This window comes from Anneissia japonica, unplaced genomic scaffold (genome assembly GCF_011630105.1).
Source record: "Anneissia japonica isolate Jap-2015-1 unplaced genomic scaffold, ASM1163010v1 scaffold685_len2926416_cov193, whole genome shotgun sequence".
NCBI classification, from domain to species: domain Eukaryota; kingdom Metazoa; phylum Echinodermata; class Crinoidea; order Comatulida; family Comatulidae; genus Anneissia; species Anneissia japonica.
The window spans coordinates 1,649,460-1,676,405 of NW_022692922.1; the positions used below are offsets into that span (position 1 = coordinate 1,649,460).

Below are 26,946 nucleotides of genomic sequence, written 5' to 3' on the forward strand. Positions count from 1 at the left end.
CGTATTTTATTTATTGTTGCATTATTTATTTATGATTTTGCCACTGCTTCTTTTGATTTGTTTATTTGTTCTGTGCATGGGTTAGGCCTGTCTCTTATACACATCTAGATGTGTATAAGAGACAGCATACATATATATATAAAACCCAGTCATTGATGGTCGTTTAAGATTTAACAATTTCAATCATGTCGCTGTCAAATTAAGTAAATACAAGCAGAATAATTCCATTGCATAATAAAACGTTACAAAAACCCTGAATTAAAAATATGATATAAACGTTAAATTGAATATGTAAAGGTTTTTAGACAACAGTAAAAACAGAATGACCTTTGAAATAACAATGAAATGCATGAATAATTTGTAGTGAGGAAATGAATTAAAATTTACTTAAGTGCACTAATGTGCATTACTAGTCTACAGCTTATATATGTGTATGTACTATATGTGTATGTACTATATGTACTCTGTATCTGTGTATGTATGTACTGACATCTCCCAATTACGAATCTCCAAAATCAAACTCTTCATTCTACGAACCCAATTTATGGTGATGACGTTATCACAAATCTATCTTCTCCTACACAAGTGTAAGATATGTGTATGTATATTGCATGTATATGAGTGTCTGATAACACATTTTTTTGTGATGTATAGCTAAAATCTATACCACGATAACCAATTATCTGGTGTTGGATCATGCAGTCAACAGCATGTTTTTAATACATTTTAGCCTACTGTATGAAATATCATTTAACTTTAACATCTGGCAGGTGAAACAGGACCATGCGGCCGTCCTGAGGCAAAACAACAAATTACAGGTCTCAATAATGAGTCGTTTTGGAGATAGCACCATCTACCTTTAAGCACAAAACTTAAAATCTAGTGATTTTCCATGGCAAAACAATGTAACTATAAGATTACGCGGCAAAACAATGTATCTGTGATAAAGGTACGTTGTTTTGCCACGGAATGGTATTCAAAAATTGTCTTAAGCCGATGGAGTTTGGCAAAGCAAAATCAAATGGTTATTGGTGTTATTTATATCAATAATCTCAACAGCGATGTATGAACGAACTAGGTAATGCATATGGTTGCCCCAAACGTGATAAATTAAAAAAAATATGTCGCACTTGCAGCAATACCGAGCCTGACATGTTTCCGAGGCAAAACAACGTATCTGTAATTATCGCTAATAACTTCGCAATAAACAAACGGTTGTAATTAAAATTTTATATATAATCACAATGTCTATAGATATATAATCCTGCAAAATTTTGAAAGGCTATGATAATTTATTGCAAAGTTACAAACACACAAACTTTAACTCTATTTTTATCCAAAATTGAAAATTTCAAGTTAAGTTGTTTTGCCACGAAACGGCTGCTTCAAATGTATGTATCTGAATTAAAAGAGGGTGGGAATTATGCAGCAGTATATATTACACATTCTATTGTATACACGTTGAATATGAAATTCATTTTACGTGCTTATTCCCATTAAACCATCCAAACATAAATATAACGTATTAATTTTGTAAAATCATATTTAAAATTGCTGATGGTAGAAAAGCCAATTCATGATATTTAGTACTTAACAATACATACTGTAGGCTTGTTACGGTAATTTAAAACATTCACCTTGGCTTACAACAACCAAACCCCAGACAAAAGCTAGCCTGTGTCTAGTTGTTTCTAACAGCTGAACCACAAAAGCAGGCCTGAAATTCATTCCTACACTGCTAGATAATAACACATACAGCAGAGTCTAAACTGCCGTGTTATTAATAAATAGCTCCTAGAATGTAAGCCACAAAGGGAGTGAATGACGTCCTACCTAAGCTAAAACAAGTTTAACACGTTTGTTGAAATTTGAAAAGCCTACCTTGTATAGGAAGCCGTTCTGGTTTATGTGTTACCTAATAGCTACAGCTAATAGTAAACACCGAGTAAGAGGTTGATCAACATAACATTGTAACCTTGAACTATTAATGGTTGTTATGAGGGTAAGACTTGGACAGGAAAGCGCACTATGTAAATTACTGGAGAGTCAACAATACTATTGACAATAATAATGCCCCATTTATTACCTATTGGTAACGGTGTTTTGAATCCTGAATTTCCTTCGAAACACAATTAACTACACGTTGACAAATACATATATTTTTTCGTCTATTGTAGTCACCACATATTATTCATTATAGAGGGGGTTTGTCACAATTATTATCGGAATTTATTAAAATTTTAACAAACATTTTCATACAAAATTCCAGATTTAGGATTAATAATAATTCTTCATGTCATGTGATTTTATTTTTCTTTCCAAAAAATTATTTATGCAGCATTTGACAAGATTAAAAATTCAACAATACAGCGACAACATTGCTTTTAATGCCTATGTAGTTACTCACAATTCTTGTAATGCCTATGTAGCACTTTCAGTTTCCTCTATATTTCATTTAATTTGATATAGTATGTGGCAACAGCATTTTATGCTTCCTTCACTCAAATCTGTTAAAAATGATGGTAGGCCTACATTGCATTGCCTTATTTTAACAGTTCAGATTGAAAGTTTTAAATGGTGTGCTAACTAGAAGGAATATTGCCAAATCTTTAAGGAGCTGATCTAGCAAATGATTTTAGTGTTACCGAGTATACTCTAGAACGGTTTAAACAGTATCTATAGTATATCAATATTAAGTGCATTAATTTATTTATTTATTTATTGAACCATTATTCAAGAGGGTAGCCCGAAAAAAATGCTCACTTGAAGAAGGGACTCTCAAACATAAAACAATAACAAAGCGGGAAATATAATTCAATTTAACATGGGAATAAGTATATAAAATATAGAAATTTGAATAAAACTTAATGATGCATGATGATAATGACTGGTGGCTCTATTAAAAATAATTATATTTTTACTCAAAAAAACTCGTACCAGATCAGCTTTGAATGTTAATTTCCATCAACCTATCAACAAACGTATTGGTAACAAATCTTTTCCGTGCGAGGCGCCACTCTTCTGGAATAACCTTCCAGTGCACATTCGATCTTCACCATCCGTGGCTGTCTTTAGGTCTAACTTAAAGACTCACCTCTTTAACTAATTATCCCATTCTTATTCTTATTTTATTTATTGTTGCATTATTTATTTCTGATTCCAAGCTTTGCCACTGCTTCTCTTGATTTTTTTACTTGTTCTGTGCATGGGTTAGGCAATGATCACGGCTGCTTGTGGGTTGTGAGGTGCCTATATATGTGGGGTGCAGCGTTACGTATCTGCAAAGAAAGGCGCTTATACAAATGATTGGATTGGATTGGATTGGAAAAATGTAACATTGATCAATTTAAGTGGGGGGTTTTCTACTATTATATTAAACTTTACCTGAATCATACCATTTTTGTTTCACTTTTAGATGACCAATACAAGCATTTTTACAGTAGGTGTTGGCTTCTAGGAAGACCTGAATTTGTCCCATTTTTTATGTTTTAAAATTTAAACTATGTGAAAGATATGTCGATTGTAAAGTGAAGAAAATGATACCATATCATACATGATCCATTTATGTGTCTGATAATGTCAAATATGTTTGGTGCTAAATGGTAATCAGGCAATCTAAATACATAAAAATATTGCTGTAAAATGATCAGTAGCGGATCCAGGGGGGTTCAAGGGGTTCGCATGCTAACCTACCTAGGCATAGGTTGGTAGATTGGACAAAATAGGCTTTAGCTCAACTAGCATTCAATTAAATGCAATTAAAAACACTGTTTTGGCTCGACGTCGTAATAATTTATGTATGAAAGTGTGTTCTTCAGACCTATCAGTTCATCGATCTATGGAAGACAGACTATGCATCCAACTACTCAATAATGTTGGAATATAGAATACATGCCAAGTTGGAGGTAGCCAGGGGCTTGAGATTTAACAGGATACAAACCAAATTGACGCAAGTCGAGGGCCCCGAAAAATTTTGGGCTTAGATGCTCTCTGGTGCACTCTGAATAGATCTCTAGTAGTGCTGAAATTAAACCTTAAAAATGTGCAGCTATAATAGGAACGATAGTTTTTGATGATCTGGGCCTGATAAAATATAGAATTGCGAAGTTTTCTAGTATTTCGATACCAAGTTTGGGTTTAATAAAATAAAGCTTGAGATTAGTGGAAAAGCGTGAGATTTTAGAAGAGTGGCTTGAGAGCTTGAGGTATGTTCTAAAGCATGAGGTTCACGCCGGACGCGCGAGACTTCGTAGGTATGATATGGCCTAATAATATATTGACTATAGGCCTATCTTTGATTTATTTTCTATGGTATAGGCCTAAGAATGAGAGAAAATCACCTGAACTTTTTTCAGAGGGGTAAAACCTTGAATTTTGAAAAAATTTAAGGTCGTTAAAAGACAACTTACAAGTCGGGAAAGCTCATTTCCAGCCATCCAGGAATCAAAATTTAATTATAATATCAAAATTAAGTTTGCTACATATTTATTATTTTTATTTATTACTAGTAGAACAACAGCCAGTGCGAGATTGAAAATGATCGCATGTTTACAGGAACCGTATATACTATGCTAGGGTGGGTGGTTGAGTCATGATGAAAAAAACAGCTAGCAAAGTCTATGTGGTATAAATCAACACACAAAAAAAAAAAAAAAAAACATAATATGATCCATAAAACATACAGATGGTTTAATGATATTTTTTGCTGGTGATTACAGTACTTTATCGGAGGTACTTTAAACTAAGGCAGGCTAGCATAGTAGGCCACACTACATTACAAATACCCCTTTGATATTAAGGATGTTTTTTGTGTTGTATTGATGCAGGTATAAGGCCAACTAAAACTTTATAGTAATTTCCATCCAAAATCCTCTACTGCACAGGTAGGCAAAGTGTGACCCGCAGGCCACATGCAGCCCGACGGTGATTTTGTTGCAACCTGCGAAAATAAATTAAAATCCGTATGTGTGCGGCCCACCAACCATCTCTGGCTATTTTATACGGCCAGACACCAATCATCTGTAAAGGTTAAAATTTAGCATAAAGCGGTCTATACAAAAATGGTGAATCAACGTTTTAGAAGCACACTGAAAACATCAACATTTTGGTGTGGCCCTCAGTGTTAAATTAAAAGTTAACTTTGGCCCACCGACCCATTTTTTGGCCACCCCTGCTTAACTGGAATGAAACTCCACTCTATATTTTAAAAAAAATTCTACATTATGTGAGCCTAAAATTATTTTATTTTTTATTTTTTTATTTTAATCATCATCCAATAACTACAGTAGTCCATTATGGAATATCTTAAATAAATATAAATAATAAAACAAATACGAAAGAAGTGATTAATTAATTATTACAGTATAAACATTATTAAATTGGAAATTTTTAAAAGATATTGCATAGACAAACATTACAAAAAGGGATAAAGAGAACATGACATCGATTATATAAATAACAATGAAAATACTGTAAGATTTTAATTATTGACAAACAGAATATATACTGTCTCTTATTGGACTACCTAAGCCTAATCAATAGTTTTTTTTATTTTACAAACTCAAAATTTTTACTGGTTGGTTGGTTATTTTTACCGGTAAAATTGACGGCTAAGACGGCTTCAGGAGAACACTGATATATATATGGAAATATATTATTACATATACATAAAAATACAAATAAACAAATATATAAATACATTAACAGGTGAAAACATACAAATTAACAGGTGAAACAAGAATAAAATACATAAAATGTATAAAATACATTTCAAGTTGATTTTGTTACTGAGTTTGAAAAGACATATTTAGCAAGGATTTCAACATTTTGCCCTGTAATATAAAGACAGTCAAATTGGAATTTGTAATAGAGGGCACTCTGATAGAAAACCTGTGATGTCAGTTTCCATATTCAAACTAACTGAAGCCAGTTGAATAGTTTACACTTGATAGAAAGGTAGGAGAATAACCCAGAGCTCGACGTGCCACTGTGCTGCATTGCTTAAGGACGTGGTCTGCGACAACCTAGCTGTCGTCGTAAAGAGGTGCTTGTAGTAGCTGAATAATCTATATTCAACTTCACGCTATATTTCGAATAATGTTTCATATTTTATGAAAATATTTGTGTGATTTGTAGTTCGTTTTTCCGACCTGAGCAATATTATTGCTAGGCCTTTTGGACCCTGTCTATTTTTACAGAACGAAGCTGAAGTTTAACTGTAGCCACAATACTCAAATTTTTTGTAAATTTATATTATATGCCTAACCCAGAACCCAATTTTTTGTTAGTTCAAACTTATACCTAATAATATACAGTAGTCAGAAAAAAAGAAAATATAAAAATACTGCAGTTGTTGACAGAGACTACATACTTAAGATTGGAATCAGTTGCACTTGAAAAAATAGATATTGAAAACAACCTTTTCTGAGCACTTCTCCATGATCTTAGCACCTTCTTTAAAGCTAATGAAATTATTGGTCACGCTTGAATAATCACCTAGCTACTGAAAAACATAATTCTGCTATCAGGTGCAAAACGATTTACATTGCAATGTAAATTTTTCAGTAACTGCAGAAAAAAATACTAATAAATGGAGGGTGGAGACGTGGTGAATGAACTCGTGTTCAATTGCAGTAAAACTTCAATAAATTACTTATGATAAATAACAAATGATTAATTATTCAAATAATCAATTAGACACAAATGGATTCAGTCATTTCGGTTCTGCCAGGTGTGAATGAATTCTAGTTGAGAGGCAAGAATCAATTTACTACCAACACAGACAGACATAACATACAGAATACAGGCTCTATGCTTATTTGGGAAGACAACTACAAATAAATTGAAGAAATGATAAAAATAATCGAACAATAATTAATGATATTAAGAGTATACTCAAAATAATATGAAATAAAGATTAAAATTAAAAAAGATTATATTATTAATTAATTCAACACGAATTTATTGACCATCTTCATAATTAAATTAAAAAAATTATAAAAGTAATCAAAACAACAATTAATGACTGTGTACTAAAAATAAAGTTAAACAAAGATAATACATAATATCATTAATAACACTGAATACCAAAAACATAAACAATTAAATTTTTGCTGAAAACACCTTGTATATAATAGAATGCGCACCGGACAGAGATTGTATTAAAGTTATTACATAATAAACCAACAAAATTTTTCCCATAGTTTAAATTCTAAAAAAATATTAAAAATGTGACAAGTTCAGTGACATCATATTCGGGTCCAGAAGTCAACTCTACTGTAAAAATGCTTGTACCGATCATCACAAAGTGAAACAAAAACGATGATTCAGGTGAAGTGTAATATAATAATGGGCATTACTATACAAACTCTCAGTTTTTATTGATTAATTTTACATTTTAGTAAGAGCAAATATTTATTATTTTTAAAATCTGAGCAATCAATTTTCATCATGCACGCTAGACACTTAATACAATATACTATATAATACTACTGAAATACTTTCATGTAGGAACCTTGGTAATACCAAAATAATTTTACTAGATAATAGCTTCTTAAAGATTTAGCCATTTTGCCATCTTCATAAAATAACAATGCATTCTGTATGGCTGATCATGGCAGCCTATTAGACTGTATTGTAATCTTGTGCTGTTTTCAACATTGAGTGCCACATTGAAATTTATTTTCACAATAAAATAAAGTATTACTTAATAAACATATTTAAATTATCTATAAAAGTCATCAGTAAACACTATGACAAATAATCTCTAAGAAGCTAAGACACTTTAATGATTTTTATTAAAGCATCATGATAAATCCAGTTATCTGATTTAGTGTAGGTCTACTAGAAAATAAATCTGTCACTCATTATGTTTAAATGTGTAACATTGAGATTGGATGCAACAGGTTTTGATGAATAAATACCCAGCTAACATTTATCATACAAGATTACACAGTCATTCTCTCGGTTCATTTCCGTTAAGAACCCATACAGAAAGCAACACGACTTGAAACCGACTCCACAGTCCTGACCTACGCACCGCAACAGACGCCAGGAAATATCAGATTTTGGCGGACGAATATGACAAACACTCAATGCATGTGTTTACTTGTACGCAAGGTTTTCTAAAATCGTACGTGACATTCAAAACGGATTCTGTGCTAGGTGAATGTCCGCATGGTGAGTTCACATTACACTCAGAGTGAGTAAGAGGGATATTTTGTGGTTTGAAAGTTGGCGAAACGACAAGTCTTTCTCAATGAAAATTCATTGAAAAAGCTTGGTTTAATGACATGCCGGGTATCATCACAATGCTGGCTGTGGCTAAGGTAAAAACCAAGTTATGCAATATATCTTGGTTGCTTTGTATATCTCCTAGGCCCTCTATCTGATTACTCTAACAGGAACTATAAGGATCTCTGCAAAATTACCAAAACCAGTAAATGTTGACTCAATAACAAGTGTAATTCATATCATTTTACTTCATGTAATTAATGTTCCAAAAACCAATACTTATAAAATTAAGTTATTCTATATAACTTTGATAATTCATATTGATTGATAAGTCCTATTTAATTACCAAGTATATTGATACATTTTCATGCGTATTCTTTAAGATCAACATTTCACTTCCTTTAATATAGAAATTCACTCAGAGTTTTGTATGAGTACATAAACATCAACATAACTGACTTCTCAACTTACTGTAAGAAGTGAATGGAATTCTCATCACTTGTTTATAGGCTTTATTTAAATTCTACAAGTTACACACAGAATTAGGTAAAGACATTTGATGGAAAACACTTTTAATATAAGGCCTCATTTGATTGCTAACAAGACATTTTCCACTTGTATCTTGGACAGATATTCTAACAACTTTTAATACTGTTGGAAATACTAATACACATGCTGACAAATAGTACTGATGAAACACAAATTAAGGACTCTTTACCTGGCATCAGTTACTTAATTCAATTGATCACCAACATACCATCAATGAATGTGGTTGATCTAACCAACTATAACTATTGTGTAGCTAACACGAGAAGAATTCTATGTAACATTTTTTGTCTATTTCTAGAGGGCGCTATATTTTTGTTCTTATCTGATCTTGTAATTTTTTTTTGTCTTGCATTTTTGTGATCCAGAATTGACCTAGGCCTGTAAATATTTTTTCTCCTTTATTCCATTCTGTATATTTTTATGTCTTCATGAATAAAGTGATTAAAAAAAAAATTAGTCCAGTTAACTTTTAAAATGATCAATAGCAAAATCTGTCCTCTCCATATATCCCATTAGTAAATATAATATACAATACAGATGATACAAAGAAATTAATTGGACTTTAGAAATAACTTGCCTTGATATTTGTCTAATACTAAGTGATTCTACAAAAACAGACAATTGTCTAAAAAATTATTCATAATTAATATTGATATTCAATGTTTCAATGATAAAGAGATGATTCAGAAATAAATGAGTTTTGTTTTTTGACTATTTTTCATTTATTGTTTTTTATTTGAAAAAAAAAAAAGTGTATTTAGTTTAATTATCTCATTTATTTAAAAAAAAGTTAATTAAATATTAAAATGATCAATCTACTATTTATTTGCTAGTCCAATTAGCATTATATTTATAATTAATATCAAAATTATTATGTTTGAATCAAACTACAGCAATAATTCTTTTAATACGGAATATGTGATAAAAATAATTTTGCAGTTTCAATTAATTTCAGTTTGGAAAGTTAGAAACTTGATACTTTTTTAAGATTTTGATTGTACTCAAATCCGCATCATGGTTCATGAAAATGTAAAACCCTATAGAGACAATATAAGCTATCAATATATTATGGTAAAATATATCTGCTTCATATAATTTAATTCACTCCTTCAATCATTAACTTGCTGGAATATCTATTTACTAAGAAAATGAACACATGCCTGTTAGTTGTGCAGAACCTGTGCCTGTCAGCATGTTCATTTCATTCTAATACAGATTCCGAGAAGGTGGTCACGTGACTCTAACCAAAGTATAATTGTAAATATACTCCTACACTGTTCACTATCATTTGGATGGCTTTTCCCATGCTGCATCTTTCAATATTCTCAATTTTTCCCCTACAGCTAATAAATAAATGATGAAAAATATTGCCATACATTATTGACCATGCAATATTTATGTTTGCTTATATCACAGTAAATTATTTAATACATTTTTGTTTGGTAAATACATTGCCATCTACTATTTAAATAATAGACAAGTAAAATTAAATCAGAATCTGATTACTTTTGCAACACTGTTGTATATCTTTGTGGCTTGGTGGTTAAGATGCTTGCCTTCCGAACAGAAGGTCCTGGGTTCAATTCCTGTCAGTATTGCAGGATTTTTTTTCTCAAGCCCAATACAACTCGACACCCTAAACCTCATATTGAGATTTAGTTTGTGTAAAGCATCGTGTTATATGTTTGTCTTGTTAAAGGGATTGGCACCTACAAAGTAGGACAGTGATATATTCGCTATTGACAATCCTTGTCTGCCTAAATAACGAAATACTGAAGGAATTTTTCTTAAATTTAGGCTCCGGAGGGAAAAAAAAAAAACTTGATATGTTGTAAAACTGATTTTTCAAAGACAGAAAAAAGTTGTTTGATGAAAAACTGATGAATGAGATACAGATTTTTGAAAATTTAAAAACTGAGGGGAAAAAGGGGCGTAACCGCCCTTTTTTACACCTTTTTATCATCATAACCAACAGACCACAATTTTACCAAATTCATCTTTATCAATTTGCTTTTTTATAATTTAGATTAGGTTAATTTTGTTTGTTATTTAATTGTAGTTGTAACCATGTTCTTATTTTATGTCGTACATGTACTCAGTATATCATTATCAGTCGCAATTTAGCAGGAAAGCTACAAAGACAATATTTTTGAATAAAATTTTATTTCATTGGATTTTTTAGAATGATCTTTGGTCATAGCATGCAGTTGAATGGTTATCGAATGTGATAATAATAATAATAATAATAATAATAATAATAATAATAATAATACTGAAAATTTACAAAGCGCCGGTTAACATTTAAGAGAAAAAGCTCATGGCCACAAGAAAGTCAAAAAATTTAAAAAAAGAAACAATTTATGAATCCAGAAACAGTTCCTGGTTCTTATCATTGAACTCACCAGAAGGTTCTAAGGCACAATGGAGGTTAAGCGCAGCCAGACTGCAACAACTACAGAGAGTTTTAGAGGAAGATAAAGTTGAATGGTTAATGTTAACTGCTTCAGAAGGTTGTAAGGCATGATGGAGAGAAGTCAAGTACAGCCATACTGTTACTACTGCGGGGAGTTGTAGAGAAAGATGAAGTTAAAAATGAAGTAAATGGTAAAACTGGTAACTCCTTAAAATGTTTTAAGGCTACAGAGCGCTGTAGGAAATTATGGAGTTGCAGGTTTGGTAAGACTGTCAAACAACTCTTGCAGAGAGTTGTATGAAGTATGGCAGAACTGCAACTACTTCAGAAGGTTGCAAGGGAAAATGAAGAGAAATCCAGAACCGCCTGACTGCAACTATGGCAGAAGGTTGTAGGAAATGATGGAAGTATGGAAAGACTGCAAACTACAGCAGATAACTGTGTAGGAACAATGGCATTTGGAGGTAGCACGGCACAACTGCAACTCTGCAAAGGGAGTGTATAGAAAGATGGAGCTGAGTGAAAGACTTTAGCAAGACTGCATATATAATTTAGAAAATTGTAGAAAAAGATGAAATTGAAAGAATTTCTATAAGACTTCAAATACAACAGAAGTGTTTTTGATGAACAATGGAATTAAATTATGTACAACCAGACAAATCTGTCAAAACTAGATATGAATTCTAATAATAACTTAATGTAGAAGAGCTAGCTTGGAATTGCACTGAATCACACTGGCAATGGGGTGATCACAGACTAATGCAGTGCCTGTATGGAAGCAGATGTTTGACTCTACTTGTTTCTGAAGATCATTATCAAACCATCATTTTAACGTTTGGTAAATATAGCTTTGATACATTTGCAAGTGCAAATAGAGTAATTAACTAGTGTTCCAACAATCAACATTCATTATCTATGATAGCACCTTACTGTAGAAAGAGGAATCAATGCATTTTCATAAATACTGCGCCACTTCTTGCTTAATTCCGGTCGCTGACAGTTTCTATCGGACCTACAGTACCGTTAAAAGGTGAGTTTCTTTCAACTACCACACTACAGCTGCACAAAGAGATCAATAATTAAGTGAATTTTCTGGCTGCAGCATAACACTTGTCATCATTATCTAGCCCATTAATAAAACTAAAAGATAAAAATGAAGAATTTTCTATTATTAATTAATCATATTGCTATAATACAGGAAGAATATTAAATAGAAACACCAAAAAAGTAACTCACTTTAGGTTTAATGTATCGTCTAAAAGTCCACTTTTATGCGTGAAAGAGACAAACTATTGAAGGTGCCTGCATGTATCCAAGTGAATAGAAGGAGACATGAAGGAAACGAACATCGGCGCCAATATCACTATTAACTTTTTAGTTCCAAAAATTATCATAGAGTTTAATTAACAAAAGCTCACCACTGAGTAGAAAACTTAACACATTAGCATAAACAATTGGCTTATGTATCATTACACAACAGTTTGTTGACCTGGCCTGCAAGAATGGGTTCAGAAAATTGGAACAGTTGCACTTACAGTCACCGAACATGCTGAAAAGGGGAATAATATCATAATCGCACAATAGAAATACCATTTGCACTTTTCTTACTAAGTGTTCTCCAATAGAATTGATCACGGACATTTCCGTTACATCTTCGTGTGATTTCAACACCTTTGTTCTCTGATCGATCGATGGCTGCGCAAACATCTATCCTTCAAAACCTTTAACTTTAAACTAAGTACAAATAACAAAATATAATATCCATTTGTATTGAATTGTTTTGCTTTCTTTACCATATCCTTATAATTTAATTCAAATTTAAAATTGAAAGATTATATACATATTTACACAACCATAACATTTCCAATTATAAACCAAATAACACTTAACTGTGTATCAATTTTATGTTGCTTTACGGCCCTATAAAAAAATTGTTACATTATTAACCTAACCCCCTTGGCGGAGTGAAGCGGGGCAGTTTTTACTTTTACTTCTTATTCTTCATCTAGCCAATGTTGCAGCATATTGTTGTTAAAAATAGAGCCGTAAAGTCTATGTGACACCATTCCTACAATAACAGGGTGCACAAGCAGTAGGCCTACTAAAATATCATTTTACGAATAAATAAACTCATCAGATAACGTATAAAATTCATACCCATTCCAGAGAGGTGCTATGTTTGTTATACAAGACTAGACTGACAATCAATTTGAGGGGGCATGAGATATCAGAATAACTTCCGGACTTCTAAAACCTCTACACATTTAACTACCATCAATTCGCATTGTACCAACATATTTTAGTAAGGTTTGTATGTCGCTTGTGTTAACTTGACTATATCTGAATAGAATATCTGGGAAGTCTGTGTAACATCAGCATACGCAATTTGTACATCTCATCTTGTGTTGATCGTTTAATAATGCTACCGTTGTTTCTTGAGCATGGAAAAGCCTTGCTCATGTTCAGACAAGCAAGACAGTGGCAGAGACTTTCAAGATTTAATCTGATCAAGCTTCTAAACTGTTGGTTCTACAAAAGCAGACAATCAACAATTTTTCACTAAAATTGTTACTATCAGATTCTGGCAAAAGTATACAGTGGTAATAGTCTAATAATTTATTGATGGGCCATATATTGAACTACTCATCCTCATAAAATAATTTTGTACAAATGTTTAAATGACTATTTCCTGGTACACAACCTTGAATGTTGTACAGGAGTATACCTAAGTAGGCCTACTTAAGTATTGTACACCCTCTTAACCAACATCTCACACAGACACACCTTTCAACAGGTAAACATTTTTTATTTGTGGTTACTTAAATTTTTCCCCACGAGACAAAAGATGCCAATGACAAACTTAGCTTTTGTAAAGAGGCAAACATATTTCAATGTTTTTTTTTTCTTTTGCATCGGGAAATTGAATAGCATTGCAGTAACCATTGCTACTTTAGGGATTGAATTCAACACTCCACTAAGCGCAAGATTGGTGGTCTAGGGGTTATGACACCAGGATATTTATCTGGAGGTAGGGGTTCAAATCCCACCAGAATTACTTGCAAGATTTATTGGGAACATACTTAGTATTCAGTATAACATGTCAGGTATGGCTGAACGTTACTCCTAAGACAACCATATGCACTACATAAGTTTTTTTAACATACAACTGAATAGATCAGTCATTATATACATATATACATAATTTTAAAAAATTATATATAAATAATTGTGTGGAAGTTTCCATTACTGTATTTATATACAAGTTTACTGATTTCATTATAAATAATAATGAAAGGGTAACCAATCATTATTTATCAAATATCAAAACTAACACAAAAGATTACAATTTTACAAGTTTTACAACATGTTACAAATTTTAAAACTTGTCAAAATATAAAATAAAACAAGAATGAAGACAAGAAAAAGGTGGTAATTTAATGGAAAAATAAAAATTATGAACAGGTGCAGCCTATGTCAATAAAACAATTGAATGTGTATGAATATACATAAAATATTTATGACGTATGTATTGAAGTAAGCAGGTTTCTGTTTTGTATTGGGATTCATTTTATGGGTGCTATATTGCTTAGTTTGTATAAGGTTATTCTCAAAGGTAACTTTGCGTTTAATGCGAACCCATCTGTCCATCACAGAGGATGCTTATAAACAAATACCTTATGCCAAAAGCAATTTATACGATGACTTGTACATTCTGGTTCCAATGTTTGCCGTCCCAGCAGAACATTAAGTCTCATTTCTCACGTACATGTCCAATTATTGAAGATATTCTGGAATCCCGAGAGGCGAACTAGACAAGAGTTCATAATTGGTTGTCCATGTTATTACTAACTGAATCCCTTATGTTTGAGATGGATAGATGGCCATTGCTGGGTAATTATTCTGCGTAAAAAGTACAAATCACTCAGCTAAGATCAGTAGAGTGTGGACATTACACTCACACTCAAAGGAGTTGCAACCATCCAATCTTTCTGGATCATATTTTCAACAACCGAAACTCTATTGTTAGAGATCACATATTAAAAAAGAACCCTTGGAAAATGTGTGAAAGAAAATCAGATTCAAGCTTGAGTTACACTCAAGTATCCTCTACTTAATGGTTAATAACTGGTGATATATTAGCAACTAAAACTTCTGTAAGTATGGATCTAATTAATATTTATTTGGTATTGGGAAAATGAAGAAAGTGTTTTCATAGGCTTGTGAAAGAAAACAAATTTAACTCAAAGTTATCAACAAACGGAAAGTAATACGTTAAAATTTAAGAAACACAAGAAATGGAGCGATAAAATATTAGAAACAAAAAGGAACTGACAAATGTTTCTTTTTAAGTAAGCTTTGATGCCTAGATTAATGTCAATTTAAGGTCCTATGAATGGGAGTTCTATACAGAGCCTGATGATGTGCTGCCAAAGCATACATCAAAGCTCATCAACATTACAAGACAAGGTATATGAGACTGGATGAAAGTGAACAGCATGAGAATCTAACTAGAACGAGAAAAAAGCAACTCCTTCATCAACCGCTGATCCCTAAGGAGAGCAGAAACATGGAATTGAAAATGAAAAAAAAAATCAACAAAAAAGGAAGGAAGAAGATAGATAAGTAATAATTAATAAAATTTCATTTTCTCATCATTGGTCATAGCCTTGGACAGAAAAGCAACAAGTTACTATAGGCTATCAGTAACGAACAGTTACCCTTCATAAAACACAACTAATCAGCTTGACGTAAAATTGAAGGATGATAGAAAGTAAAATAAAAACAAATTAAAGGTCATAACACACTCGGGTAATACGCGAAAACTGTGTATTAAACATTATAGAAACAGAAAAGACTTTTGATCTTTTAAGAATATAGCAATTTAATTTGAAGCTTTTGCATTTAAGAATTAATAACATTAAGTGTCGGTGTGGAAGTACATCAGACAGGAAAGTAATGAAAAAACAGAGGAAAATGAATTAACTTTAAGTGTATTTTACAAGAACTGATAATTCAAGTACTTTATAAACACATGGAAGGATTAATGACAACACAATATACCATATAAGTCCAACACATTACTGAATACATGTGCAATTATAATCGCAAGGTAAAGGCTGTTTTCTTATTTAAATGACATCAATTTTAAATGAATCTTGATAAAGTGATATAATCTTAACCAAACACAATATAGATGTTACTAACAGACTTACTATTCTTATAATTTAGAAAAAATATTTTTTTTATAGTTTAAAAAAAAAAGTATATCCATTATGCATATGTCTATGCATAGTTCAGAAGACTTGAATATTTAATCTTCGGACTCTTTGGTCTATGCTTAATGACTAAATTCATACATTACAGTAGAAGCTTATCAACAATTATACTACTCCTATGCATATCTATCAATTACTGAGTAATACAAAAAAATATGTTGTCAAAGACTAATCATGTATCCCATAATAATAATATAGCTTACTGTAATTACTAAGATTCCCAATTTACCATAGTAATACAGTAGAAACCCTCATTTACGAACCCCGATTTAAGGAATTCCCGATTTTACGAACGTAATATAAACGTGACGACGTCATAAAAATTGAAGCGAAAGATTAAAAAAAAAAAATGTGCAATTTTACTTCTCTTTCAAACATTGTTTTCAGCTTTAAAATTCAACATAGTGCTTGATTGTTTTATTGGATAATAAACAAGTATCTATGGAAGTTGTGTTGGAGTAAAATCCACAATCTAGGAATTTAAGAAGGTAAAAATGTCCGATAAAAACAAATTTGTGTAGGGCCTAGAGTGGGATCAGAATGCTTAGAAGCTGCCTACTGTAGGCCTAGGCCCCCTCAGACTTAGCTGCGTAAGCCTGCAGGCCTAGCCTAGGCCAGTGTAAGTAGCACCAGTGCAAATATATAGGAATTTGGGTCAACCCCGATTTTACGAATACCCGAATTTACGAACGGCTCTGGGCCCGTGCCGTACGTAAATGAGGGGTTCTACTGTACTTAAAATACACAATAAATAAAACTATTACCCATAAATCTGTAACTATTACCGGTACACCTAAACCATCATCAGGTACAGTTTATACTCCTGGAAATGGATTAAATTTCGGTACGGATGAAATACCAAAAATAAAAAGTGTCCGCAAACACATTTCACTACAGCCAAGGGACGTTTTACATGCCGATTTTCCTTTTACATTTAATCGCAGACTGGTGTAAAGTGATATGTTCTTTAGGAGTGTTTAAGTTACCGAAACGATGCAGTCCCCTGATGAATTGATTTTGAGAAAGACGACAGCAGGAAATGGGAACAAGGTGCTAATGTGGACAGGCAACTTTATTTTATTTCCAATTCAGAATTAGTTTAAGTAAAAACTTATACATGGTCATTCGAGAACAGGCACAATCAAATTAGGTTCAGATACTAAATGTCCTGCAAACGATCAGACAAAAAACATTAAATTTTGCGCCACATGAAATGAAATACTGCCCTCACAAATTAATATAAGTCTACTTTGATAAGCAAATTAAACTACAATTAGATAATCAATTTTTCCTTAAAACCTATATATCCAATATTATGTATTTGTTTAATTGTACTTTCTCGGCTTTTGTTCTTTGAGTTTCTTTCAATATAGATTTGAATTCCAAAATAAAAGATGATTGATTGATTAACTGGACATGCAAGACACCGGCTTGCTTTACTATTGGTTTAATGATATAGTGTAATCTTAATTGAGTTCTTATTGTCATTTAGATGGTTAAACAACAATGGAGAACATATTCCAATCTTAGAAAATGTTAGACTTTCAACTCTGGATTCACAGAACCACTTCACGATTAATCAGCAGAACATAAAAAAAAGCACCAAATTGGAATCATAATTTGGCGTATAATACAATTATAATGAAGACGATTAAACGCGACGTCATAAGGAATGTTCTCCAATCAAGGTAACTTAGCAAAGACAATAAATTGGCAATGTACTGCCCATCTTTGGCCAAGTAACCTCAGGCATATAATGAAGTAGCTATCTATAGCATCTTTTCAAGGATCATTAGCTCAATAGGTAGATGGACCAATTTACAATAACATTTTCCAAAAATCATATTACCAATTCCTTTATAAAAAATTACAACATATTTTGTATCAATTTTATCTGATTTGCATAAAGTTTTATTAATAGTTAATGGTTGCAATATTATATTACATCACCTAAAGATCAAAATTTTTAAAGACTGCCTCTATTAATAGAAAAAATAAACGTTTTCGTAATTTCAAATGCCAATTTGTATGTTATAGACTTCAATTGAAAATTTTAATGAAAACAATTTTCTCGCTAATATTAAACAATTCCTATATATTCTTTGCATATATCCTTAAAATGCCTTGCAATATAGTTTAAGGACATTTGTGGTTTATTTTGAGACATGCCAAATACCCCAATTTAAGGGAACAATTTCACTTTTTACCAGAATAACCCTTATTTATCGGACGCTTTCTATTAAAGGTGAACTTCTCATATGAATTTAACTGACATATTCAATGGTTGAATTTAATTGATAAGGATTTGAGTCTTTTAAATTAATGCTTTCATAAAATTGCTATAATAAACTATAGCATGTCGTGAATATTTTTTCAAACAAGGTATAAAAAAAGTGTCGCCTTGTACCATCTCAAAGCGCTTGAGGTGTAGACTAGCACTTACAGTAACTTGCTTCTCACCAAGAATCTCTTCATGTCTGAGCTACCCAATAAACTGGAACAAGCTACCCTCATCTGTCCACAACAGGGCTGACTGCACCATTACACCAATATTATGGCTATACATTGCGGCGCCCCTCGCTTATACCACTCGGCCATCCAACACAAGGGAAAGATGGGAACTGTTTTGTCACGTTTAACATGATGAATGGGTTATTTAACCAGCTTAACTTAGATCAGGCTCTTCAGCTCAGTGAGTAAAACAGTTTAGGAAGTTTGAGTAGGTATCAGTGTCACAGGTCATAAACCAATATTTTTAATGTACTGAATGCCTGATTCAATTTTATAATTATATAGTAATTCCAAACTTAGTAATAAACTGATGCCGTAGAGCAGCTGATTAATTCCGGAATCCCTAGAGGTAGTTAATCGTTCATTTAAGGCATTTGTTTCAATATTCACCTGAATGCCGATTATTTCCCAAAGGTAATGTTATTCCATGATACAGTGCTATATAGTGCGAGAAGCTAAAAAACATAGGCCTACTATGATTCAAATTCTGTTTGAAGCATAACTTTAATGTGAAACAAACCTTAGTTGTTAATTTACGTGTGAACATTTTGTGGCTTCACTTATAATAAATAATTTATTTTGAATTAACACACTACAGTTGTCTCACTCCACCCAGGGGTATTAGGGAGTACCTGGCAGTGGTAGGTTCAAACACCATTGTGCTGATCACAAACTGCAATAAGAAATTCTCCCCAAGGGAACTGAGTTGTGAAGCGCATAGTTGGCATGATACATTGTATAAGACTAACATATTTTATGTGCACAAGGGTCGATTTTATGATGTTGAGCACTATATGTTAATCATCATAATATCATGCAATTGTTATCATCCAATACATTGTTATCCATTAAACATGATCATGGAGATGTTACTTTAGCTGGTAGTGAGACACCGCTGTCATTCTCCTCTGCTAATGTCAGTCAATCAAAGCAACTGTCAATCATTTGTGCACTTACATTTTATTAGCTATGACTACACACTGACCATTACTAATTTGCACAAAAAAAATCAAGACACTGTAGAACTGAACTGTAGTAAGTAATTTCTTGCCGAGCCACGAGGCTCATTTGAGCTGGCGCTTATCCCAGTTTCAAGTAGCGTGAAGCGGATCAGAGTGTTATGCTTTCCTTGGGTGGGATGTTGGTCCACCGCAGGTTACTCACACCAATTTACTGGTACCCGTTGAGGTATCTGGGTAGTTTGAAGCAATGTAGATACAATGTCTTTTTCAAGGATACAAGCGAAATGCACACTGAAGGATTGAATCCCCAAAATCAAGGTTGGAATAAAAATTTAAAAAAAAAAAAAATAAATAAAAAAAAATTTTTTTTAAACGAATTATGATGGGGACATTTCAAACAATTAGTATCGTATATTTAATGTCTTAGTACCGGGAGTATCCTATCTAACTGGGAAGATTTAAAAATGATAGGAAGATAGGAAGAAGTTGGATGCACCATGTTTTAATACGTTTTAGTGAGACTAAAGTTGTTTCACAAGTAGGATTTCCCAGGCAAAGTGCAAAAACATACATGCACAACAAACACAAACCCCACCCCTAATTTTGGATTTTCTATTAATTGATGACGAACTCAATACAACAACAACGCTATATCCCCCGACACCGATTTTTTTCAACAATTTCAAATATCAGGATGTTTAAAAAGGCCAAAAGACGAACCAGACAAGTTTTTTAAGCAATTATTACGGAATGTAGTACCCAGCTAGAAGAGCTATCCATACTTAGTGGCGTAACGCTCTTATGCAGTGGACTGTAGCGCCGCCGACCCTTAGGGTCCCCTTTATTTAGAAAGTAGGAAAATTTATAATCAAATTTAGGTACGAGATTGCCATTAGCTGTTATCATAATCATAAGTTTTTTTTTGCCTCAGTCCCTGTCTGTCAAAATTTATCCCTGCCCACCTGTATAAGAGACAGCCAACCCTTCCTCCATTTTGAGATCCTGGATTCGCCACTGGACTACATATAGGGGGGCCACCCGTCTTATTGATTGTAAAACTTGGTACAAAGAGCATGGATAACATCAGATATAATTCTGGGAGTCGCACAACCAAACTTGAAGGGTAGGAACAACCAACCTGGGAAGGTAGGAAATAAAAGGTGGCAGATGTAAAAATGTTTACATCTCCCTGGCTGAACCACATTTGAATATGCTTTGTAGAGTTCAAAGCTCTTTTTGGACTATTAACTTTCATGTGACTAAAACACATATGTTACAAGCCTAAATTATGCTCACGATGACAACACATCAGGACATATACTGTATAGGCATATATTTTGGTTATACAATTATCCATAATGCAATATGGCAATATAAGGATTATAGTTGTTTCATTTATAAAATCTAAAATAAAAACTAGTATTTCCCCAGACATAATGCAAAAAACACACACATACATAATAAAACACTAACTCCCACACTTTAGACAGTATCCTGAACATACTTTGAGTGTAGAACTTGGCACTAAAATACTTATTTGACATATGATCTGACAGTTTATCAACAGACTAGTTTCATTCATTGCTGCAAAGTTAGACATTCTGATTGGCCAATCCTACCATTGCAATAATCTACTGACCAATCAGCAGCATTATGGATTGTTATGTACAAACTATGTCAAAATCATAAATGTTAAGATATAATTTGGTGGTATAGATGAATTTTAATGCATTATGAGTATAAAATAATGATAGAACAAAAACAAAATATAAATCATTTTAAACTCAAGAATGGTTTATTAACCATAAGTTAATCATAATACTATTACAACTTTTTGTGTAAGAACACATTTCATAAGAACACTGAGGCTGAAATTGAGTAAAAATTAAGCAAAAATTAAGAACAAATTGAGGCTGAAGTAAAATGCCAAATGAGGTTTTTAGATGAATATTAATACATTAAGAGTATAAAATAATGATAGAAGAAAAACAAAATATAAATCATTTTTAACATAATATTTGTTTATTAACCATAGGTTAATCATAATACTATTGCAAATTTTTGTATAAGAACACATTTCATAAGAACACTGAGGCTGAAATTGAGTAAAAATTAAGCAAAAAACAAGAAAAAATTGAGGCTGAAGTAAAATGTCAAATGAGATTTTTTATAAAAAAAAAAATATAAACCAACTAATCTTATTTGTACCTTATGTGCAGTAGGTGTATGACTATGTAATACCCTCTATAACAGTGTACAGTACTATACTGATATAATAAATTTCTATGATTGAGAAGTGTGTAAAAATAAGAACATTTTGAGCCTGAAATCAGCCAAAAAATAAAAATAAGGACCCTAAGCCTGGGAAAAACTTTACTAGTTCTTTCAGACAATACTTTCTATCGAAACTTTTACATTCATAAAATCTAATTGAAAAATAATACGTTTACCTAGCATTTTACCTAGTGTATATCATTGTTTACAAATTCTAAATTATCATAAATATTGTTGAAATTGAAAATGGTTATAATGATAATTAAGATAAAACATTTACAAATAATGTGGGTTTGCAAACCAGTAGAAATATAAAATATTCATTAAATCAATTGTTTTTGCAATTGAACAAGAAAACATTTGGAAGTTAGCTTTTTATAAACATATATTACATTGCATTCAAATCAAGAAATATATTTATTCCCAAAAATAATTAACATCGAAAAGAGTTAGAAAATAATATATCTTCCTAAACTAACTGATCTACCTTGATGTTGATAATAAAAATATCAAAATAATTTCAGAAACACTGATTAACAATAAATACCATGATACATTTAAGTTTCAATGACGAAATGATGCTTTTTATTAGGTCTATTCTTGTATTTTTGTTAGATCTATGGGCATATCTTAAATATCACACATGCAATAAGAAAACAAGGATGAAAACTGATGTTTTGATTGGTAGGATTTATTTTTGAGACGTGAATTATATCGTCACATGACCACCAGCGATTTCTATTACAAAAATCGTGTAAAAATATTTGACAAATTTGACGGACAGCTCGTCTGTGTCGAGAGTTACTAGCCAGAAGGAAACATGGATTAGAAAAGCTATTGAGATTGTCAAACGGCATCTATCGTGAAGTAGATTAGTAGTGGAGATACTGTAAACTTAATGAGTGGGTCTTTGCGGTTTGGTGTCAAAGGTCACAGCTAATCCTCACAGATTTCCGACAGGGAAAGACTGATATCACCGATTGACAGGGAGTGAAAAAAAAACATGCTATCTTTTATGTTTATACTGCGATTAAGTTTGGTTGTTACACATAAATGAAAAGAAAAGGTTAGTATAATGACACGGGGATGTAAATATGTTGGAAACTACGATGTTGACATCAGGTCTGGTTGACATGATGATATGTCAACCCTAACAATAAATTCATCATATGTTAATGAATGAAAGGTCAAAGCGAATTACCAAGATGACATTGCAAATAGTAAGTCATTTGACGCTTTTAAAACACAATGTTTAGACGAACTTAATACATTTCTTAGTTGTACAAAAATCTGTAATACAGTAACTATACAAATCAGATAGTATGTATAATACATACTCCAAGTATCGAAATGCACGCTATCGTGTTAGGATTCAATATTTCGACATTAATTATGTCATCATCAGGATGATACAAATAATCTATTATATATTACAGGTGACATGAATAATAAACTTAAATTTAGGAAATAAATATATTAATCTATCATACCATATGGTACATTGCCAACAGTCATTGCTCATGGCACTCTAAAGACAACTTACAAACAAAAGAGTACAAATTATTTTTTTCTCAAATACTGTATACTGTATCATGAGAATCATCATAAATGAAACAATAATAAATATAATTTCAGCAATAGTTTACATTTCGGACATGTTCTATGTCAACCACTCAAAATAAAAGGGGGACACAATCAAAAAGTAGTTACTACTACCACTGCATGCTTAATTCAAAGCTATTTGATTTTTTTTTAGCATATTTAAACTAAAAGTTACTTAGTTCAAGTCATAACGCTGGGCTTTTGCTTGAGGAAAGGCTGGGTACATAATATTGGGTGTAAAGTAGGGGATGGGTTTTTACCAGAGAACTACAGTAATAGCACCGAAAGGGAAAATAAGTGAAGAAAGTTTTTTCAAACACTAAGAAAAAAAGTTTTTTAAAGTTAGCTAGGTTAGGCCTAGCCCTTGCCATGGGAGCAAAATTTTGTCACGAAAAATGGCTTAGATTTTATTTTACCGTTTTCTGCAACAAAATAATACCTCACACAGAAGCCAAAATTACCTGTGCTCACTGTGAAGCATTCATTTGAAGTGATTTTCAAATGAAAACATGACCAATAATGGCCAAAACGTGTGTTATTCTCTTAATAAAAATCGCAAATCCATGCAAATAGCACCCCGAATTAACAAAAAGTGCTTGCTTTAAACTTGGTTTTATGTTACCTTATTGGTTTAAATGAACTTTCTTTCTCAGCTGATATAACAATTTATATTTTGAAAAATTTGAAATACAATTTTATGTGCTTTTGTACATAAAAACGATTGTTCGTTACTATGTCATCATCGAAAATTTTGTTCATAAAATCAAGAGTTCATAATTCGGCAGTTCGTAACTGGGAGATGTTACTATATTTCGTTGCAGAAAGTAGTAAAATCAAAGTCGTATTTCACGACAAAACTATAGAATTATGGAATCTTCAATAAATAATACAAACATTACATGGTATTATTTTAATGCTACATTAAAAAAAATATTAAGTAACAAGTTAAAGTAAATAAAAAAATGTATCTTGATAAATTTATTTTAGATAATTAAAAATATTACTGAAGTATACTAATGTTTATATAAGTTCATGTTTAACTTGTACACATATTGCAAAACCATAATATATTCAGTGCATCATGTTCTAGTGCATGTTTAAAATAATAATTCATGGCATATCAGGTTAAAGAAGAATAATCAGCTAGAAATACCTACAATTAAATGATAGACCAATCAGCAGTACCCAAAAATAAATGAGCCATATATATCTAGACAGAAAATGAAATTTGGCAAGCATCATACAAAAAAAAAAAAAAACCTACGAAGGAGATGCTATGAAAATTATGTCAACAGTAACATGTACTCACTAGAAGATATACTGGCATTTATCCTTCCCGGCACATGGATCAATTTACACGGAGGACCTGCAAACATTCCGCTAGGCTGCTGCAGCATCGTAATTTCTTGTAGTGTTAGCATTGTCGTACGTTGGAAGGAAATTGCACGCACACTCTCTGGGGAACTTCGTCGGGAACATGAATTTTAGTCTAATGGAGTTTAGAGTCATTAACTACTCTTATCAATGCAGCCTAGGTTCTTCTAATGTGTAATTTCAATTTTGAGGGATAACAGTCCAAATAGCAAAGGCATATACAACATTTGCCATTTGTTCCCGAGTGACAGAAAATTTGTTGTCAAACCCTGCTTAGCAACCTTGCCTCTAATTAGGGCTATAGTTCACTCGAGAGTGAGTATGCTTTCAGGACAGATGGCCAATCAGGACAGGGTGGCCAGACCAAGTAATAACCAATTACAGGACAGTAATAATAATTCAAGAAGATGAATGATTTGGGTAGTTTCAACAATTGATTTCTAAAATATTTCCTCCAATAATTGATTTTATTCCGCTATTAACTCATTTTCAGATAACTCACAAAGTTTCACTGGGATTTCTCCAAGGACTTTTATCTGTGAACTGCATGTAAATAACCATATTCCAGGAAATCACTTCAATGCTTTCTATACCTATCAAATTATTAACAAACAACAAACACCAATGATGCTGGCCTTTTTTTTTTTTAAAGGGCAGTAGACTACAAATGTTCAGAAATGTCTAATTCTGAAAGTAATGCAAAAACTCTCCCCATGTTAGGACTTAGAATAATTTCCTGTCCATAATCAGTATGCAGCGCTAGAAGTAGACATGTCATGGAGATCATTCACTCTGTATAGCTTTCGTTTCCACAATTATTTATTGGACCATTTGTACTACATCACAATTTAACGTTTACACTATCCAATGTTGTGTAGTGTAAGTCATATAATTAATAATCCCTATGGGTTCCAAAACTGAACAATAATTTTGGTATTTCAAATTTAATACATGGTATTAAAACACTATCCTGTGACATTCCCCCAAAAAAGATTTATTTCTGAATCTTTCACTGAACAAATGTTAGGCCTAGTACATATTTAGTTTATGGCAATAACAAATAAATTAGTAAACTGAGTTGTTAAAACATGTTAGTAAAAAATCCTCAAATGATTAAAACATACCAACATAACTACGCTGCAATCATATAGTAGACCATTAACAAACAAAAATGGTTTTTTTCCAGATTTATTGGTTTAGTGTTTTCTTTCTTGCCTGATTTAAAATTCTGTATTATTTTTATGAATTTTTAAATGCAATTTTAAATTATTTTAGTTGTTAGAAAATATTCTTCATACAAACATCATCGTCTCAAATCGCGTTCATAAAATATAGTGTTTGTGTAGTACTTGTGAAGTTTAGTAATTTGGAGATGTCACTATATTTCAATTTGGGTATATGCAGGTGAACAAGCATAGGAAATAGGCTTAAACAGTGTAGACACCTTTTTAAATCACATCACAAATTCATCATTTTGAACATTTAAGTAAATCTACTGTAACTATAAGGCTCCCTTTTAAATTTCTATATCACACATAAAAAAGTGGTAAAAGATTGATCAAGGCAATGCTGCAAATATACTACAGTAGTATTTCAAAATGTTACTTTATTTTCATATATTTACATGGCTAAAAACAACTTGTAGTCTAGTCCATGCAAAAAAACACCAAACATTTCCCTTTCAACATTTTAGAGCTATCACAAAATTATATTTAATGAAGTCAAAGGGATAACTACAAACTAGTAAAAATAT

At 32.0% G+C, this 26,946-nt stretch overlaps 1 protein-coding gene across 2 annotated transcripts in view; it reads right to left on the reverse strand.

Moving 5' to 3' along the window:
• The window catches only part of LOC117100517 (nuclear receptor subfamily 1 group D member 1-like), a 71,711-nt gene extending 46,346 nt beyond the window's left edge, over positions 1 to 25,365 (reverse strand). The window contains exon 1 of one of the 2 annotated variants that reach the window (XM_033240256.1): positions 25,129 to 25,365. In XM_033240256.1, coding sequence (XP_033096147.1) covers positions 25,129 to 25,240 — 112 coding nt within the window. In that variant the 5' untranslated portion in view covers positions 25,241 to 25,365. Of the gene's footprint in view, positions 1 to 1,881; positions 2,022 to 25,128 lie in introns of those variants that run through there. The other variant, XM_033240258.1, reaches the window with a different exon arrangement.
• Between the last annotated feature and the right edge of the window lie 1,581 nt (positions 25,366 to 26,946).